Source organism: Oncorhynchus kisutch, linkage group LG13, assembly GCF_002021735.2.
Source record: "Oncorhynchus kisutch isolate 150728-3 linkage group LG13, Okis_V2, whole genome shotgun sequence".
Lineage (NCBI taxonomy): Eukaryota > Metazoa > Chordata > Actinopteri > Salmoniformes > Salmonidae > Oncorhynchus > Oncorhynchus kisutch.
Genome location: NC_034186.2, coordinates 32,780,368 through 32,800,733, shown reverse-complemented (window position 1 = coordinate 32,800,733; position 20,366 = coordinate 32,780,368). Strand labels below are relative to the sequence as shown.

The window sequence follows — 20,366 nt, the reverse complement described above, 5'->3', positions numbered from 1 at the left end:
ACGAAATGGAGCCAGAAGGGGCATCCTGAGAGAGCTGAGGAGGATTTACCCATTTGCCTCTCCTCTCTCTCTCTCTCTCTCCATCTCTCCGTCTGCTGAGGGAGCAGATTGTGCGGTGGGATCACATGGAAGCTGAACAGGGGAGAGGCACTGTGAGATAACACTGAGGGTGGCTGAGGATGGGAGGCTATACAGGTCAGCTAGAGTAGAGACTAAGAGAACAGGGTAGTACAGTAGATGTACAGGGATGACTAGAATAGGAGTCCAATATGGTGGTGTGGGGGATACAAAGGGTAGACTGAGAGGAGAGGTTTCGACTGAGGTTTGCATCCATCCTGTTTTGAGCTAATTCTACCCCAGCATAGGTATGTACTGTATGTATGATTGTATGTATGATTGTATGTATGTATACGTGAAGCTACATCATAACTCAGTAACAGAATGGAAAAGGGGATATGTTGATTATTCCACAGTAAAGCTTCCATAGTGCACTATGCCTATGTCACGGAGTTACTTTCTATGATCCCCAAAGAGAGATATTCAGAAAAGCTACACTCTACTGTGTCAGGATGTTCGATAATATTGAATCACAGATCTTTCACTTTATTTCTCTCTCTCTCCTCTCACTACAGTGTATCTATCTTTGTTTTCTGAGCTATTAAGTTTTCTCCTAATCCTACAATGATACCCTGGTCAGATTGGCCTGGTCCTCCCATGATGTCATGATAGTTGTGCTATGATGAGTTATTGCTTGGTCGTGGTGAATCTGCAGTGGTGTTTGGCTGTTGTTTGATGACAATGTGGTTCCACTCTGCTGTTGGATTCCACTCTGCTTTAATAATGTGTTTCTCAATATCAAAGGAATGTTTTCTTTACTTAGAAAATGATTGGAGTCAAGATGGATAGCCAGCCCCTGGTCTGTTTGGATGAGGTTTTCACTCCGAGGCTGGGATCAAATCTTTCTCTTTTTCTTCTGGAATCTTTTAGGATTCTAAATTGATTTTCTCATCTCAAATAAACAAGAGTTTCTTTGCTGAGACAGGTCCGCCCTTTTGCAATGTCAATAATGGTAATGTAATTAGGACCAGCGACAGAAGAGGAATTGAAACTTCCCACTCCCTAATTTTTTTTGGTTCATATACAGTCAATGAACTAAACAGACCAGACCCAGCTGTTAATGCTTTGGTGCCTCTGTTAAGCAGACCGGAACTTACTATTTTTTTTCAATGGTAAACAGGCTGAGTAGGACGTATTAATTTATCCACCTTCTATGATTATGACCATCCCAGAGAAATGGAACATATCCTCCCCTCCAGAATTCCCAAAATGCACTGCTCCGGGAGAGGAATGATCTGGGATTTTCCTGGGACAATCTCTGTTGCTATGGATACAAGGTGGTCCGTGGTCTCCAGGGTCTCGTTCAAGGACAACACAACAAAGAGAACACAAACGGAAGCAAATAGTCCACCATTCTTAAACAGTCACAACTTTCATAACCTACAATATCTGACCCAATGTCTTCACTAGCCTTGTTTCAGAAAACGTCTTTCACTTTACATGGCTTACCTCAGTGACACTGTGAGGAACAAGACCTCACTATGGGGGAGTTGTAGGAACATATACTTTTTTTTTTTTCATCTAGATTGAACAGTTCTTTTAAACTTAATGGTAAAATATTGATGTGTACATTTGTAATTTATTTCGAGTTTTGATTGATTGAGAAATGATTGATGTGCTATTGATTTGCAGGCAAAATGTTTTAGTCTAAAAATATATCGATATATTTTACATTACCTTAGTCTATCCTCTACTGTCACTCTCTCTCCTTGATAGAATAATGCAAGGTCAGGATACCACACTCTAGACGAGCACTTTCGGTCTGATCTTTCATATTTAATGTGCATGTGTTTCTAATGTTGTTGTCTCGGATCCCTTTCATGCAACTCCTTCTCTCAAAGTTTAAATTGAGATGGAAATGTCTGCTTATGAAGGCAGCTGAGGAAATGGACGCATTGCATGGCCTATTAGTCTTCCACGGTGACGTGAGGCTGGTCTGTTGCGTTGTGGCGGCCGTAAAATACAAATAACACGACCAGGCAAATGTAAAATTCTTGACAAATGGGATTCTTCCCCACGCAAAAGATGCTGATGTGTATCCCCATTTTGAATAGCCGTCATTTGCCACCATTCACAGAAAGAATGAGGATTTACTATGCATGGAATAAAATACACATACTGTAACCCTGGTTATTACAATGGGAGGAGGAACATAGGAACTCTGCTTGACTAAACACATCAGAGCAGTCAGACATAAGCCTCACCTTGTTCGCAAAGCATGGTCGTTGACATATTTGAACCTCTTCCTCATAAATACAGTACATAGACCTGAGGTTCCCAGTAACAACGCCCCTTGTGCACAATTCATTTTCTGGTGAGCAGCGCACTGTCTGCACATTTGGCAAAGCAGATCAATCGTAGTTTAGAATAAACAGTAACAGTATCTCATGTCCAACTGAAGGGTGTGTTCTGGTTTAGAAAGCCAGTTTCTTTTTCTCTGTGTGTTGCCATGCATACATCTGCTACGGAGTGCAGCAGCAGCCATTTTGTGCTCCCTCTGGTCTTCCAGGCAGATCCCATGGATAAAGGGGAATGCCAGGGGAAATTAAAGTGCTTATCTGATAATATCCGTGGCGGTGTTGGCCCCAGGGGAGAGATGGAGAGCAGCTGAGGTAGGCAGAGTAGAACATAGCAGACCCCTGGCCCAGTGCTGTGTGAACACTGTTCACATTCAGGGTCAGTGGGGCTGGGTCTGTTTGTCACTGCCAACACCAGTGTTCCTCTGGCTCCTTTAGTTCTGTTTTAACACAGTGTAAATGTACTGGCTGGACAGTGGCTGCAGCTCTGGTTCTGTTGCCTTCCAGTAAAATCTGCATTGGATTTCAGTGTTTATGAGAGTATTTATAATATGATTGTTACTGTGATCTAAGCGCCCCTAAAGCTTCGCTGTGACTGGATTTAATGATATGTATGTATTGTGAACAAGCTTGTTGTATAATTCAATCAGTCCTTCCTTAAACCAGTTACTCTCTCCCTCTATTCCCTATGGGCTGATCATTGTTTATGTGGCACGGTGACAGAACAGGGCATTTCCTTGTATTAGATTGATCCCTATGCCATGACTACACGATCTCATTACAAATCAAATCAAATGTTTATTTGTCACATGATTCGTAAACAACAGGTGTAGACTAACAGTGAAATGTTTACTTACGGGTCCTTCCCAACAATGCAGAAAAAAAGGAAAATAGTGGAAAACATTGTATATTTTAAAAATAACACAAGGAATAAATAGAAATAAATCCACAATGAGTAATGATAACTTGTCTATATACAGGTGTACCAGTACTGAGTCGATGTGCAGGGGTACGAGGTAATTGAGGTAGATGTGTACATATAGGTCGGGGTAAAGTGACTAGGCAACAGGATTAATAGTAACAGCAGTGAACAGTTAGAGCAAGGGCTCCTGACATACATAGGACGTAGGCTACAGTAGATGAGCTAGGAGCTTTCCTTCATCCCTGGGTGAGGCTTTGACATTCATGCCTGAAGCGAAATGCGGCCTAAACCCCAAACCTTGTTCCAACAAAACAATCCGGTTTGCAGTTATTTGAAGTTGATCGTGAAAATGTTCCACATGTCATGTACAAGTGACAGATTACAATATGACTTGTACCGTAGTAATTATGCTACAGTATGGCAATATACCATATACAGTATCTCTTTCTGACGGATGACTGACAATATGATGCTTTTTCACAAGTCTTTGGATAGTAATAAGTTCATGAGATTGTAAATAAAAGTAATGGTGTGTGTGTGTGTGTGTGGTGGTAAACAGCTTGTCGCTGGGTTGAATGTGCTAGGTGTAGTGTCTAATTGAGTGCAGAGTCAGTAATGCATTGTCTATGGCACCCCAGGGGTGGGAAATAACCCTCATTAAAGAATGAGAGATTCACTGTGCTCTCTCACTGTTACTACTCATCTAGAATGGATCCTTCTGCCCACACACTGGATAGATGCATATGATCCAAACCATATTTAAGATATACTGACACAGACATTTCAAAAGGATTTCTATCAATTGTACAAATTTGTTTGTGCAACATATGAGTGGAAGATGGGTTGGTGGTGAGGATTTTAGCTGAGATTCATGTTGAAGTTTTTAGTGATGCAAGAGTGGGTCAATGTGGCCTTTCTTAATTGGGAATGATCTTAATCAGAGGAGGCTGATGGAAGGCGCTATAGTAGGACGTGCTCATTGTAAACCATGGAACGGTATCAAACATATCAAACATACAGTATATGGAAAAAGCATACTTACCTTTTTCTCCCCAATTTCATGATATCCATTTGTTAGTTAGTCTTGTCCCATCGCTGCAACCCCCATACGGACTCGGGAGAGGTGAAGGTCGAGAGCCATGCAGTCTCTGAAATACGACCCCGCCAAGCCGCACTGCTTCTTGACACACTGCCAGTCGCACCGGAGGCCAGTCGCACCAATGTGGCTACCGAAGTCAGCTTGCAGGCACCCGGCATGCCACAAGGAGTTGCTAGGGTGCGATGGGACAAGGAAATCCCACCCGGCCAAATCCTCCCCTAACCCGGATGACGCTGGGCCAATTGTGCGCCACCTCATGGGTCTCCCGGTCATGGCCAGCTGCGACAGCCTGGGATCGAACCCGGGTCTGTAGTGACGTCTCAAGTGCTGCGATGCAGTGCCTAGACCGCTGCGCCTCTCGGGAGGCGGAAACAGCATGTTTAACTCCGTTCCATTAATTCCATTCCAGTCATTACAATGAGACTGTCCTTCTAAAGCTCCTCCCACCAGCCTCTTCTGATAATTGTATACTGTAGTAGTTCAGTTTTCCCATTATGGTATGGTGAATAGAGCACTGAAGCTGTTTATACAACAGCTAGTGAGGATTATATAAATTAAGCCAGTGGCCAGTGTTTCACCTTGATGAAGGTGAATCATCAGGAGAGAAATTAATATAATTTGTTTGATAAAGAGATGCTGTGGTTAGAGGCTAGAATAATAAGGCCTATAATGAGTCTGGCTCCTTTCTCTGACTCCATACTCAATCTGTAACTCTATGCGATTGTTCAGCTCTGGAGCCTGATAAATAGTTGCTGAGGGTGAAATCTGCAGCTCAGTGTAACACAACCCTTCCCTGCACTGCCAGTGTGTGTGTGTGTGTGTGCGTGTCTGTGCATGTGTCAGATGTGGTGTGAGAGAAAGATGGAGAGCGAAACAGGTTGATCCTGACCATGCAATGTAAGTTTGGGTCCATACAGTATGTATGTATGGATGAGTGTGGTTGTAGGCTACGTGGCTTCAATTTTCCTTTGTCTGTTTGTGTGGCTCTATTTCATTGCTGGGCTGTGTGAATGAATGTTCATTGTTATACAGCCAATTAAACCTAAGCACAGGCAGACATGGGAAGGCTCATTTTAAGGTCAAACACCTTTCTGTGTTCACCTAGTGGGGAGGGAGGATATACACACCTCACCTCACCTGGCAGCCTTGGTTTGATATATGTTTGTCTGGTTATCGGTGTTGAAGTAAAGGTGTGATAGAGATTGTAATTGATATTGATTGATGTACTAGAGGTCGGACTCTGTGCCAAAGCTCCATCACATTGTTGCTGACAATATTTATAACCCTACTGACAGGACAGTCAGGGAAGATGGGTAATGTACTGTCTGCCTCTACGTTTAACACAGTGACAGTGATGAACATGTCCACTCTTTTTTTTGTATTTGCATGTACCTCTACAAAATGTTACATTATTTAATTCTGCCACATCGTTTTTACATCAGCATTGTGTGTGTGTTTACACCTGGACTGTGAAGAGGAATGTGTGTCAGTTACAGTTAAATTGCTAGGTTTATCCAGTGCCGTGGGCTAATATGGATTTCCTGTTCCCTGAGTTTCTCTGTCTCTGTCTGTGGATCATCATCATCATCATTACCAGGAAAAGCACTGCTGTAGTACTGTAGGTTTTAAGATTGGCCAGTGGAGATGCCTCTCAGCCACAGACTACTTTCCCAGCAGCAACCCATACTTAGCCTATGTCATCTACAGTATACATGAGCACTCAAACAAGTTCATGTGCTATCATACAAATGTACGCTTTAGCATAATCTTTTTCCATCTTAAATAGCCTCCCAAACTCCTCCAAGGTAGTTTTCCTGGTGAGACAGTCGCGTGATCGCCAGAGAGATATACTGTTTCAGATAGAGAGAGAAAGATACTGTACTGAAAGGCTGAGAGAGAAGCAGTTCTGTAGTGTCTGCCAGTCTAGTCCAATTGTGTACAATCAGTATAGTCTCTGCCTCAGGTCTTTTTGTGTGCAGCCAGTCCTCTCTAAGGGATATTGGCCAAGGTAATGAAATGCTCATTACTGATTCAGCTGGAAATACAGGGATACCTTTACCCCCCTGCCCCCCTCCAACCCCACTCAAGGTCACATCACATCAATGGGTAAATGTGTGTGTGTGTGTTTTCTCTTCTACTGTCTGTATATCTGGTACAGCCTCAACTATGTAGATGGTAATAGTCGATGTAATGAGAGAATCTCTAGGACTGTACACTATGTGCAATCTGAGTGTTAGTACCGCTTCTAAGAATCTCAGGAATGCCATATCTGAATATTCCATGTGTTGAGTGGTTGAGTTATGTCTGTCTATGTCTAACAAGTCTATGGAAAACGCCTTGCTTCTCTCACACTATCTTTCATCCCTTCACAGTCCACACCTCAATCCTCCCTCATATCCATCAGCTGTCACAGACATGGCACAAAGAATGCTCCCTTACCGGTACCACACAGGTCTCTGGCAGGAGCTCATACCACTGTTTGCATGTGTCACACAGTGAAACCCCAGCCCGTATCTTATGTCCTGGTATGTGTATGTGCGTATGGATAATTATAAGACTGGTGTTTTCCACATAAAGGGCCGCCAGACTGCATCAGCATGGTAAACTATAATTAAGGTGACCTCACCTCAGCCAATCTGAATCCTGCCTGTGTTCTAGCCCTGACATGCTGCATCTCCTGTTTGTTGTCACGGGGCATCTCCAAGACACACCTGTCCAGCATACAGTCACACAGCACAGTACTGGGTGAATTCCCCCACTAGCTGTCACTGAAGGTGAGAAAATGGGGCGTCCACCCCTCTCCTCCTGTGTGGGTGTTGACAGTGGGGCTTGACTGCTGCTCCTCCCCTGGGTTGGAGCAGGCTAATGACTGACTGGCCTGATGCCTCTGGCCTTGGGGGGGGGGGGGGGGGGGGGTGTCTCAATTCCCCATGTCTGATCTCACAACGTCCCGACCCACCTACCGACGGGACGTTGTCACGTGTTCGGACTGCCATGGTGACTGTTGCCTTGTTATAGTGTGACACTGAAGCACCACGCTCTCGCTCAGATGGTTAGGAGTGGCACACACACCACACGTCCGTACTTTGTTTTAATGACATTCCTGCTCTGCCAAAGCCCTTGTTTTTTGGCCATTTGCCATATGATTCCTGCTATGTCAAAAAGCTGAGTGTTACACAACTGTTACTGTATCCAAAACAAGGGCAGTCCAGTTGAAACTGGCTGATTAGAGTACATATTCCCATTCAGCCAAAGACCACGAGGAATGGCCTGTAGGTATAAAATGAGCTCATCAGTCAAGAGAAGATTGTGACAAACAGAAATCCTGATGGAGCATGGTGTTCCTCCTCTCATGAACATGTCGGTGTGAGAGAGGAAGCCAGGCAGAGGCAGGGAGGCAAGCATCTGCAGCTGGGTCTGAGATCTCCTCCATATTTCACCCTGTCTGGCTCTGCTCGCTGGGCGAATTCCTCTGGGTTGTCACGGCAATGTCTCCCGGCTGGGTGATTTATTTCCCCTCATCATGCTCGAGAGCCCCTGCTGTCGCCCATTGCAAACCCCTTGCATATGCCAACCCCCACGACGCCAAGCTGAAAGCAGGCAGAGCTGAGGCACTCTTTCCCCAGCCCAGATCTGTAGGAGCTGACGTCTCTATCAGACACGTAGTCTGGCCAGGATGCATACATCAAACCTGGCAGTGTCTCACTACTAACCCATCACACTGTGTAACAGCCTTTTCATAGTAACTGGGACATATTCATTCCAATACAGTACATCCTCAAATTACACACATTACCATAAAAAATGTATATTCATAGCAGGGTTTTTCCAATAAATTATAGCTTTTTGTTTTCCTTTAATATTTTAAGTACAAATTGTGGGCCAATATTGAATGTTATATTCAATGAAGTTCCCTTTTAATATAGATCACATTGAGAATTCAATAAATCCAGATTTTTTTACGTTAATAAAGACTTGCTAAAGTGCCAAGATTCAGCATTTTGACATCATTTTCTGGTTTTGTGGTGGACAACTGAGCGGGTCGAGTATACCCATAGATAAACAGTCTGGAATGTTTTAACAATAATGCTAAATTTGTGAAGCTTGCATTCAATTGCCACTCCCTGTTGCACACTAAAAGCTTCCATTTCCCCTGTCACAATGGGATTTATGGGAAGATTTAAGATGAAATTGTCAACGTTCACATCCCATATTCACTGTATACATGGACATAGACACAGACGTGGGCACATACTGTATGCAGACTTTTTTTGAGAGCAATTCCTGATATTATCCCTATGGACCTCGTCACTGAAGATTTCTGGAAATGTCAACGTCATACACACACACACAAACACACACACGCACACATTAACCTCTTCTTTGGAAAGGTTAAATGGGCTTATTAGCATGGGGACTCTGGGCATTGCTCATCACTCACCAACTGGCTGTGTGTCTCCACTCTATCCCCAGTGACATGTTCTGGGGCTGCTAGGGCAGTTTGGCATTTATTAAGATGACTCATGTACTGGAGGTGGCTCTGCAGAGTGGTCACTAGCTGGCACAGCCACAAAGTCATACAATCCGATTGAACCCTAACCTTAACCACACTGCTAACTGTAATGCCTAACGCTAACCTTAAACCTTAAGCTAATTTTTGTTTTCATAAAATTTTAATTTTTGTACTTTGTATTTTGTACTTTGTAGCTGGCCCATCTAGCGGAAACCACTCAGTTCTGCCTCCAGGGCAAAACTCATGATAATAAACGTCAACCTGCGTTGCTAGGAGACAGCAGTGCTGTAGGGCATGTAGACGGGTAGACACAAGGCTTAGTGCCCCATTACCACCAGCTCTACTGCTCTACCACTATCCACTGTCATGTCCTCCTCCCTAAACTGTCTCAATTACCCCTGACCTCTAAACACACACACACATGCAAGCATACACCCACACACCTCTACATATGCATGTGGACACACAAACACACATACAGAGTTGTATGTTTGTGCTGCTTGTCCCAGTGCAGATTCAATGAGAATGAGCTCCAGAGAATATAAGTTTCCTCACAGCCAGTGACTGAGATGGCATGAAATCTAGGACGCAGAGTGACTAAACATTCTGGCGCTATTAAATCATCTGTTGAGGACCCACACTGATTTTCTCATGCACAGATTTATATTCACCAAGACGTCTGTAAACATTCAGGCAAACGCATTGGGATGTGCACATCCTGCCAATACAATTGCTAAAGTCAATAGGCCTATGGGGGCTGTTTGTTCATCTCCGATAATGATTTTGTAATGATCATATACAGCTCACCTCATTGCAATGGGAGATAAAGAGTTCCTTTGTCTATTGTAGTGAGAGTACAATGGCCATTGTGAGAGGACGTGTCTGTTGTGCTCTGTTTCTCCCCTTGGCTGTCCGTGATGCCTTTACTGTCTTAATCCACTCATTTAGCTCAGCCAACACTCCTGGGAGCAGGAAGAGGTTTTGTCAGGGAGTGAAATGCATGCCAGCCGACACTAGTACGTCACCACACGTATACACACACACACACAGTGCCATTGAGCAGAAGAGAGGCACCTGGAGTGTGTTCTCCAGACATATGTTGTGTATCTGCTGGAACAACAACTCTCTTTGAGGACAAATCAAGCCTCCAGCCTGCCTGGGCAGGGAGACACACTGATTGATTAAAACTTACCTCACACTCGCGCACACCTGTGTATATGTACAGTACCCATCAAAAGTTTGGACACGCCTACTCATTCAAGGGTTATTCTTTATTTTTTACTATTTTTACATTGTAAAATAATAGTGAAGACATCAAAACTATGAAATAACACATATGGAAATCAAAATATATTTTATATTTGGGATTCTTCAAATAGCAACTCTTTGCCTTGATGACAGCTTTGCACACTCTTGGCATTCTCTCAACCAGCTTCATGAGGTAGTCACCTGGAATGCATTTCAATTAACAGGTTTGCCTTGTTAATTTGTGGAATTTATTTCCTCCTTGATGCGTTTGAGCCAATCAGTTGTTTTGTGACAAGGTAAGGGTGGTATATAGAAGATAGGGCTATTCGGTAAAATACCAAGTCCATATTATGACAAGAACAGCTGAAATAAGCAAAGAGAAATGACAGTCCACCATTACTTTAAGACAGGAAGAAAATTTCAAGTGCAGTCGCAAAAAACATCAAGCGCTATGATGAAACTGGCTCTCATGAGGACCGCCACAGGAAAGAAAGACCCAGAGTTACTTCTGCTGCAGAGGATACGTTCATTAGTTACCAGCCTCAGAAATTGCAGCCAAAGTAAATGTTTCACAGAGTTCAAGTAACAGACACATCTCAACATCAACTGTCCAGAGGAGACTGCATGAATCAGGCCTTCATGGTTAGATTGCTGAAAAGAAACCACTACTAAAGGATACCAACAAGAAGAATAGACTTGCTTGGGACAAGAAACACGAGCAATGGACATTAGACCGGTGGAAATCTGTCCTTTGGTCTGATGAGTCCAACTTTGAGATTTTTGTTTCCAACCGCCGTGTCTTTGAGAGACGCAGAGTAGGTGAACACATGATATCCACATGTTGTGGTTCCCCCCGTGAAGCATGGAGGAGGTGTGATGGTGTGGGGGTGCTTTGCTGGTGAGTGTGCAAAGCTGTCATCAAGGAAAAGGGTGACTACTTTGAAGAATCTCAAATATAAAATACAGTATATTTTGATTTAACACTTTGGTTACTACATGATTCCATATGTGTCATTTCATAGTTTGTGTCTTCACTATTATTACACAATGTAGAAAATAATACAAAGAAAAACACTTGCATGAGTTGGCATGTCCAAACCTTTGGCTGGTACATTATGTGTATTTGTGGACGGCCATCTGACTAAAAGCAATAGGCCTATGCAAATAAATATCTAAATACTTTGTGTGTGTTCTTGCATACTATACATACACACACAGGAGCTTGTATGTCTGTGGATCATTAACTGGCTTTAGCTGTAACTGCTGTCAGGTTCATGTTAACTGTCATTACATTCAATATATACCACTATCAGTCCCGTTACTGTCTCAGTGATTTACTCACCACAGCTCACCCTTGATTCAAAGCTGCGGAGGGTGAAAACCCTGCGAAACTCATGAAACCAAGTAGGGTTCATCTTTGACAGAGTTGTTCTCACAAATTTACTGTAAACATAAATTTTTGTCTCCTTGTTTTGTGAGTGTATTCTGTCAGTAGCGAGTTTCAACTGATCTAAGGTTTTGTAGATCTCCTGGAACAGGTTTGTGTGTGTCTGTGTTAGGATACCTCACTCTCTCTGTCTTAATCGTTCTGTCCTCTCTTTCTTTCCCCTTCTACCTCTTTGATGTGACAGTAATAGCTCTATCTGGTATCTCTCTCCGTTTCCCTCCCCAGATGAGAATGAGAGAGTGGACGTGGCCACAGCTGGTGTTCCACTGGGGAAGAGCCCAGGAGCCAGGGAGCCCCCACACCAGGTCCCTACCATTCAACCCCCTCCACAGGTAGCTGTGAAAGCTGCGGGCCACACCCCAACACACCACCCAGCTATCACCATCACCCTCATCACCCTTCTGTTTGCCTTGGGGTTACCATGACACCAACTCTGAGACCCCCTTCCCCTCTGCTGATGATGCCACTGAGCACTGGAGAGAGGTGGGGAGCATTCACAAGAAGGAAAAGCAGGAAGAGGAGGATGAGAAGGAGGACAAGAAGAGGTGCTCGCCAGCCAACCTGCGGCTTTTCCCCAGCTGCTCTCTGTTAGTTGGCGGGAGCTGGACTGCATGGCTGTGTTTGTGCGATGTAGGATGTCTGCATTTCTCTCTCTCTCCTTTGCTGCCTTTACCTCTGCTTTGTCCTCACTGCCGCCTCCTCTCTGGTTCACTGAACTGCCTGGTCAGTTGACCGTCAGATGTGGTCAGCTATATGTCCCACTACTCGCTTGGTTCTCCTGTGGTCCCTAGGTTTAGGTCATGAACAGTAAAGTTCAGAAACAGTGCTGAACTTAAGAATGTAATCTGGCCCAACACAGACATCTCTCCTCACCTGTCCACACCCAAAGCCAACTGCCATGTTCTCTGGGCTCTCTCTATTTGTTACTTAGTTTGCGTTTGATTATGTCAATAGTCATCGAGCACACTGTACATGTTTTATATGGTCGCATGTGGGACTTTGATTGTGTATTTGTTTGTTTGTGTGCCTTTATTTACCTATACTTATGTCTACATGTGGGTTTCTTTACCATATCATCTACTGTAACAACATATAATGGCTTGTACAGTACTAGAACTGATCTATTGGACAAATGTAAATACACATTTATGTAAATATACAGTTTGTACTGTATAAGGATAGGATAACAAGGGCTTGATTGGAGTTGTTGCTGTGGAAATAGAGGAATAATAGGTTTTTGGATACCTTTATATAAACTTCACCAAATTATTTTGCCCGTATGTTTTGATGGGCACCAAGCCCGACCCTCAACATATGTTCCCCACACACTGACATCCTAGTTAACATGCATCCATTGCACAAAGATCACCTCTATTATAATGGCAAGTGTATAAATGTATATATTTGAAGTCACACACAATGTTCATCTTTGGTTTTAAATGTTAAATTTTCTTAGTACAGAAATGGCAAACTTTTTAAAGCTGGAATCCTGAATAGTGAAACTGGCACGTCTGTTTGCAGTAACTTCTTTGTTGTAATATCGCAAACAACCAACACAGTTTTTTCCCCCTCAGACATCAATGCAGCAGAATAGTACTGGATTTTTTTTTACCAGGTTACACAACGCTCCTCACCTCCGCTTCGTCAACAAAAGAAAAACAATAACAACGGCCGTGGGGTGGTCAGTGGTGCTGTTTCCCCTACTGCAGATTCCATCTTTAAAGGGATGCTGCAAACACCTCCGTCCTGCATGAAGTTCCAGGTTCAAGATAACCAAGTGTGTTTTACCTAGCAAGGAAACAATAGCTGCATATAAAGAGCCTTCAGCTCAATAAAGACCCCTCCATGAACTCCATGTCTATCCAGGTGGCTTTGAGCTGTTGTCAGGAGACAGAGTGAGTGACCGGTCCAATATTCTGCTATACTGGATAGCAATGCACCCTATGCCTCACCTGTTAGTTCTGAATGCCAGGTCCAGTAATGTACCTCATCATTGCCGCTCCACTCCTTTGAATGTCAATGTTAATTGGCCAATCAGACCTTTTGATATGAGATCTTGCTTTAGCCTCGTAATTACAGTACCAGACTGATTACCTCTGCGCTGATTCGGTGGTAGTGAACCATTCATGTAAACTCGCAAGCAAGGCGGCTTGTGAGGCTAATCTTTCTTTGCAACCCCTTTAAAAAGCCAGAAATGTTCAGAGCCAGCTGAGTGATGACAGGACTGATATATTAGACTGGCCCTTTATCTGAAACGGATGGAGACTTTGTAGACTCGCATTGGCATTTTAATAAACATATAACAGTCAACCTGACCATGATGTGCCTGCCACACTGTCTTTCCTCATTTTTCTCTTTGCATTCTCTGACTGAGATTGTGTGAGTTTGCATGAAAGTCTGATTTGTTTTCCTCAACTGTTCAAAGTGTTTGTCGAGGCACTTAGCCAAGCTGTTCCTGAGAAAACTGTTAGTGTGGTAAGGACATGTTTTATTTCAGGTCCAGTCATGCATAGCCAAACCGTCAAGCTGTGAACATTCTTTTCTCATCTGCTATGAGACAGTGTGCTTGCAGTGTTGATATGAATACTAATAAAGGAAGTTGAATATTGTATTGGGTTAGATTTGCATCTCAAACAAGGATTTTCTACAGTATATTTCCAGATCTGTGCTGGGGATTCTGCATGGCTTTGCCAAACAGTGCATGCCCATGTTGTTTCTGCCACTCTGTGCCTCTTGAGCTAAGCCAGGCTAGGCTACGCAGGGCTAGACTGTGCTGGCTGCCGCTGCTCATTGCCCTCTGGCCCTTCACTGGATTACAGTGATTGGATTGGCAAGGGCTGCTGCCAAACCCCACTAACTGGTGCCAATCACTACCAGTGCCCTACAGGCCCTGCTGGATAATAAATACATCTCTCACTGAATATCAAGTAACCTGTGAGGCAGAGCCCACAACCACAAGGAGAAAGAGACAGAATGCTGGTTTCACAAACTTCCACAATGTCTAAGTGCAACTGAACGTGTTCTGACAAGTCTACAAGGTACCCGAGTTGATCAAATTCACCAAACGCTACAAAGGTTAAAGGTGGAATCCAATCAGACGTACAAACGGTTTAATAAAAAACACACAGAGGCAGAAAAATAGTGAATTGATTTATTCCAACGCTTCATCTCAAGAGGTTAACCTAACATCAGATTTCTACATACAGTAGATGAACAAAGTGTCAGAGCGTTTGTGACACTGTGGCTGGAGCTTGGCCAGGCCAGGCCACATAATTTTGGCTCAACTCCATTAGTCTATTGAATTCAGTTTTCTATCACAAAGATTGAGTAGGATTTAGCTTGGCCGATGACGGGGTTACCCTTTGTAATGCTGCTATAGTCACATAGTGCTTTGTAATAATGTTCCATTAATAGCAGGGATTCCTCCAGTCAGGGAGAGGCAGGGATCAGCGGAGCTAGAGGACCAGCTGCTTCTCTCTGCCAGGCCAGCAGCACACAGCAGAGCACAGAGCTATTCCAGGACCTCTCACAATCCAGACAGAGGCAGAGCAGAGCACCATCCAAGGAGCCAGACCCAGAGAGCTGCAGCCCCCTCTACCACCCAGTCCCCTCTACTCCTCAGCTGAGCCCAGCCCCCTCTGACCTAAGCCCTGTCCTCCAGCCCCAAGACTGTCATCACCATGCTGCAGGAATGCACCACACACACAGAGCCACAGACACACACATAAACACATAGCCAATACAGCACATGTAGATGTGTTGAACCCATGTCTATTTTTGACCATAGTTCTATTTCCCACTCTTTCATCCCTGTGGAGTCTTAAACCTGGGATAAGTGTGTGGGTTGTGCATGTGTACATAGTGGGTTAAGCCTCACAGTTAACCTGTTCATTCAGTTCAATTGGTGTTCATCCATAAAATGTGTTGTTAATTCCGTGTTTTAGCAATGACGGGCTGAGGGGATGGACTGAGATTAGCAGCCTGCCCTGGGGGACAGTAGAGCATGAGAGGTCATCTGTCACGGAGAAATGGTAAGGAGGGCATAGCGCTTTGGTGGAGATCTAGACTTCTGGGATTCCAAACTGGTCTCGGAGCATTTAGTGTGATATGTTACGTTTCGTATGGTTACATAAGACAGAAGACAGATGGTTACAAAAACGAAAGTAGAGTGCTTGATCGGGGTGGATGGGTTGACGTATAATGTGAACGGCGAATATTACAGACTATTTGAGCTAATTAGCAACTTTTCAACTACTTACTATTTTTTTTAGATACTTTGCAACTACTTAGCATGTTAGCTATCCCTTCCCCTAACCTTGACCTTAACCCTTAGCCTAGCTAAAATTAGCGAGCTAGCTAACGTTAGCCACCTAGCTAAAATGTGTAACATACTGTATCACACGTTTAGAAAATGTGTAACATATCATAAGTTTTGCCAATTTGTAACATAAATCTAATACGAATTTTAATTCCTAGCATATACAAAATGGGCACCTCATCAGCTGTCCTAACCAGTTGAGAGTTACCAGTATTTTTTTTCATTTAGCATTTTAGTAATTTAGCAGACACTCTTATCCAGAGTGACTTACTGGAGCAATTAGGGTTAAGTACCTTGGTCAAGGGCACATCAACAGAATTATATATTTTTTATTTGACGTAGTCTGCTTGGGAATTCGAACCAGCAACCTTTCAGTTTCTGGGCCAATTATCTTATCCGTTGGCTACCTGCCTGCCACCTGCTACCAACAGGTGTTGATTATTTTTTTTAAATGCAGCGAGTCAGTGGTTCCTGCGCCACATACAATTGCTTTGGAGTTGTTAAAATAATGTTTTGATATTTCTGTTTTGATAGGATCAATCCATAAATAATCTAAACCTACATGCAACAGTAGGCTTTATCTCTTGCACCTTTTACAATTATTTCACGAGGCTTATTTCACATGACATGGCTAAATACTTATAACCACTAGGCTAATAAATAAACCTGTTTTTCTTTCCATTATTTAATTACCTACATCAGGTCATTTCAATGTATATTCAGATTAACAACTATAAATCGCTTTGGCACAGTAGGTATCAATCAAGTCACTTGCCGATAATGTTGCATACAACGTATACAAAGGCCTATCGTTTTCATCGAACACAATCAAAGTTAGCATAAGCCCTAGATACCTTCAATTGCTAAATGTTTAGGCATGACCAATGTAGGCATATTTTTCAGCAACGTCATGTTGGGCTCCAAAGGGATACCCAACTAGAGTTGATGTCCGTGCCCCTGCTGAAATCGAATTAGCATAAAATAAAAAATATGGCGGTTTAAGGAAAGGGGGAAACCTAGTCAGTTGTACAACTGAATGCATTCAACTGAAATGTGTCTTCTGTATTTAACCCAACCCCTCTGAATCAGAGGGCCCTGATCGATCACTACCGGTGCAGTCTGCGCGAGGACGTCCGGCGGGATTTGGCCTGCAGGGATACCACTCTGACGTTTGACCAGCTGGTGGACCTGTCCATCCGGCTGGATAACCTGCTGATCACCTGTGGACGTCTGGATTGGGGCCTGTCAGTTCCATCCCCCAGCACCACCACTCCGACGCCCATGGAGCTGAGAGGTGCTGCGCTTAGGGCGACCGGAGGAGGGGCCGTTCCCTGTACCATCTGTGGCCGCAGAGGGCACACTGCTGGTCGGTGCTGGGGAGGTTTCTCTGGAAGTCGAGACAGCAGGCAGGGAACTCTCGTGTCACCCCAGGTGAGTCGGCACCAGGCTTACGCAGAGCCCCCTGTTGCTCACATGTTAATGTCAAATCAAATTTTATTTGTCACATACACATGGTTAGCAGATGTTAATGCGAGTGTAGCAAAATGCTTGTGCTTCTAGTTCCGATAAATGCAGTAATAACCAACGAGTAATCTAGCTAACAATTCCAAAACTACTACCTTATACACATAAGTGTAAAGGGATAAAGAATATGTACATAAAGATATATGAATGAGTGATGGTACAGAGCGGCATAGGCAAGATGCAGTAGATGGTATCGAGTACAGTATATACATATGAGATGAGTATGTAAACAAAGTGGCATAGTTTAAAGTGGCTAGTGATACATGTATTACATAAAGATGCAGTAGATGATATAGAGTACAGTATATACGTATACATATGAGATAAATAATGTAGGGTATGTAAACATTATATTATGTAGCATTGTTTAAAGTGGCTAGTGATATATTTTACATCAATTCCCATCCATTCCCATGATTAAAGTGGCTGGAGTTGAGTCAGTGTGTTGGCAGCAGCCACTCAATGTTAGTGGTGGCTGTTTAACAGTCTGATGGCCTTGAGATAGAAGCTGTTTTTCAGTCTCTCGGTCCCAGCTTTGATGCACCTGTACTGACCTCGCCTTCTGGACGATAGCGGGGTGAACAGGCAGTGGCTCGGGTGGTTGTTGTCCTTGATGATCTTTATGGCCTTCCTGTGACATCGGGTGGTGTAGGTGTCCTGGAGGGCAGGTAGTTTGCCTCCGGTGATGCGTTGTGCAGACCTCACTACCCTCTGGAGAGCCTTACGGTTGTGGGCGGAGCAGTTGCCGTACCAGGCGGTGATACAGCCCGACAGGATGCTCCCGATTGTGCATCTGTAGAAGTTTGTGATTGCTTTTGGTGACAAGCCGAATTTCTTCAGCCTTCTTCACGATGCTGTCTGTGTGGGTGGACCAATTCAGTTTGTCTGTGATGTGTACGCCGAGGAACTTAAAACTTACTACCCTCTCCACTACTGTTCGATGTGGATAGGGGGGTGTTCCCTCTGCTGTTTCCTGAAGTCCACAATCATCTCCTTAGTTTTGTTGACGTTGAGTGTGAGGTTATTTTCCTGACACCACACTCCGAGGGCCCTCACCTCCTCCCTGTAGGCCGTCTCGTCGTTGTTGGTAATCAAGCCTACCACTGTTGTGTCGTCTGCAAACTTGATGATTGAGTTGGAGGCGTGCGTGGCCACGCAGTCGTGGGTGAACAGGGAGTACAGGAGAGGGCTCAGAACGCACCCTTGTGGGGCCCCAGTGTTGAGGATCAGCGGGGTGGAGATGTTGTTACCTACCCTCACCACCTGGGGGCGGCCCGTCAGGAAGTCCAGTACCCAGTTGCACAGGGCGGGGTCGAGACCCAGGGTCTCAAGCTTGATGACGAGTTTGGAGGGCACTATGGTGTTAAATGCTGAGCTGTAGTCGATGAACAGCATTCTCACATAGGTATTCCTCTTGTCCAGATGGGTTAGGGCAGTGTGCAGTGTGGTTGAGATTGCATCGTCTGTGGACCTATTTGGGCGGTAAAGCAAATTGGAGTCGGTCTAGGGTGGAGGTGATACCTTAGCTTTCTTGGGAACAGCACCTCCCAGCTCCATGTTGATACATTTTCCTGAGTTTTCCCCGCATTCCCAGCATAAGGCGCTCATAGATTCAGGCACAGCTGGGAATTTTATTGACGGAGCATTTGCTCATAGTTTAGGGATCCCCATTGTTCCTGTGGATGTGCCCTTTCCCTGTGCACGCTCTAGAGAGTCGACCATTAGGGTCAGGGCTAATTAGGGAGGCCACCGCTCCACTGGGCATGGTTACGCAGGAGGGTCATGAGGAGAGAATGTCTTTTCCTTATTGATTCTCCTGCGTTTCCCGTGGTGCTGGGCATACCCTGGTTGGCCTGTCATGACCCCACTATTTCGTGGCAACAGAGGGCTCTCAAGGGATGGTCACGAAAGTGCTCGTCGAATCCCTGGGGCAGGGGTACATTCGGCCCGCCACTTCACCTGCCTCTTCGAGTTTCTTTTTTGTGAAGAAGAAGGATGGAGGTCTGCGCCCATGCATTGACTATCGAGGTACCAACCAAATCACTGAGGTACAGCTACCCGCTGCCTCTCATAGCCAGTGCGATAGAGTCAATGCACGGGGCGCGCTTCTTCACAAAATTGGATCTCAGGAGTGCTTTCAACCTGGTGCATATCCGGGACGGGGACGAGTGGAAGGCGGCATTTAGTACCACCTCTGGGCACTATGAGTACCTCGTCATGCCGTACGGGTTGATGAATGCTCCATCAGTCTTCCAGGCATTTGTAGAAGAGATTTTCCGGGACCTGCATGGGCAGGGTGTAGTGGTGTATATCGACGACATTCTGATATACTCCGCTACACGCGCCAAGCATGTGTCCCTGGTGCGCAGGGTGCTTGGTCGACTTTTGGAGCATGACCTGTACATCAAGGCTGAAAAATGTCTGTTCTTCCAACAGTCCGTCTCCTTCCTAGGGTACCACATTTCCACTTCAGGGGTGGAGATGGAGAGTGACCGCATTTCAGCCGTGCGTAATTGGCCGACTCCCACCACGGTAAAGGAAGTGCAGCGGTTTCTAGGGTTTGCAAACTACTACCGGAGGTTTATCTGGGGCTTTGGCCAGGTAGCGGCTCCCATACCTCACGGCTGAAGGGGGACCGGTGCGACTGCAGTGGTCGGCTGAGGTGGACAGGGCTTTTGGTCACCTGAAGGCTCTGTTTAACTCGGCTTCCGTGCTGGCTCATCTCATCTTTGGCGTTCATAGTGGAGGTGGACATGTCCGAGGCTGGGATAGGAGCCGTGCTCTCTCAGCGCTCGGGTACGCCATCAATGCTCCGCCCCTGTGCTTTCTTTTCAAAGAAGCTCAGCCCGGCGGAGAGAAACTATGATGTGGGGGACCGGGA

The 20,366-nt window shown here is 44.7% G+C and overlaps 2 protein-coding genes across 2 annotated transcripts in view; both read left to right on the top strand.

Annotated features, from left to right (window-relative positions):
* The window catches only part of gpc5b (glypican 5b), a 73,765-nt gene extending 59,807 nt beyond the window's left edge, over window positions 1–13,958 (top strand). Inside the window, exon 9 of the mRNA XM_020499075.1 lies at window positions 11,869–13,958. Within this exon, the coding sequence (XP_020354664.1) occupies window positions 11,869–12,068 (200 nt within the window). The 3' untranslated portion in view covers window positions 12,069–13,958. The remainder of the gene's footprint in view (window positions 1–11,868) is intronic.
* Window positions 13,098–20,366, top strand: part of gpc1a (glypican 1a) — a 75,674-nt gene continuing 68,405 nt past the window's right edge. The window contains exons 1-2 of the mRNA XM_020499077.2: window positions 13,098–15,674; window positions 17,051–17,392. The gene's annotated coding sequence lies outside the window, so the exon portion shown is untranslated. The remainder of the gene's footprint in view (window positions 15,675–17,050; window positions 17,393–20,366) is intronic.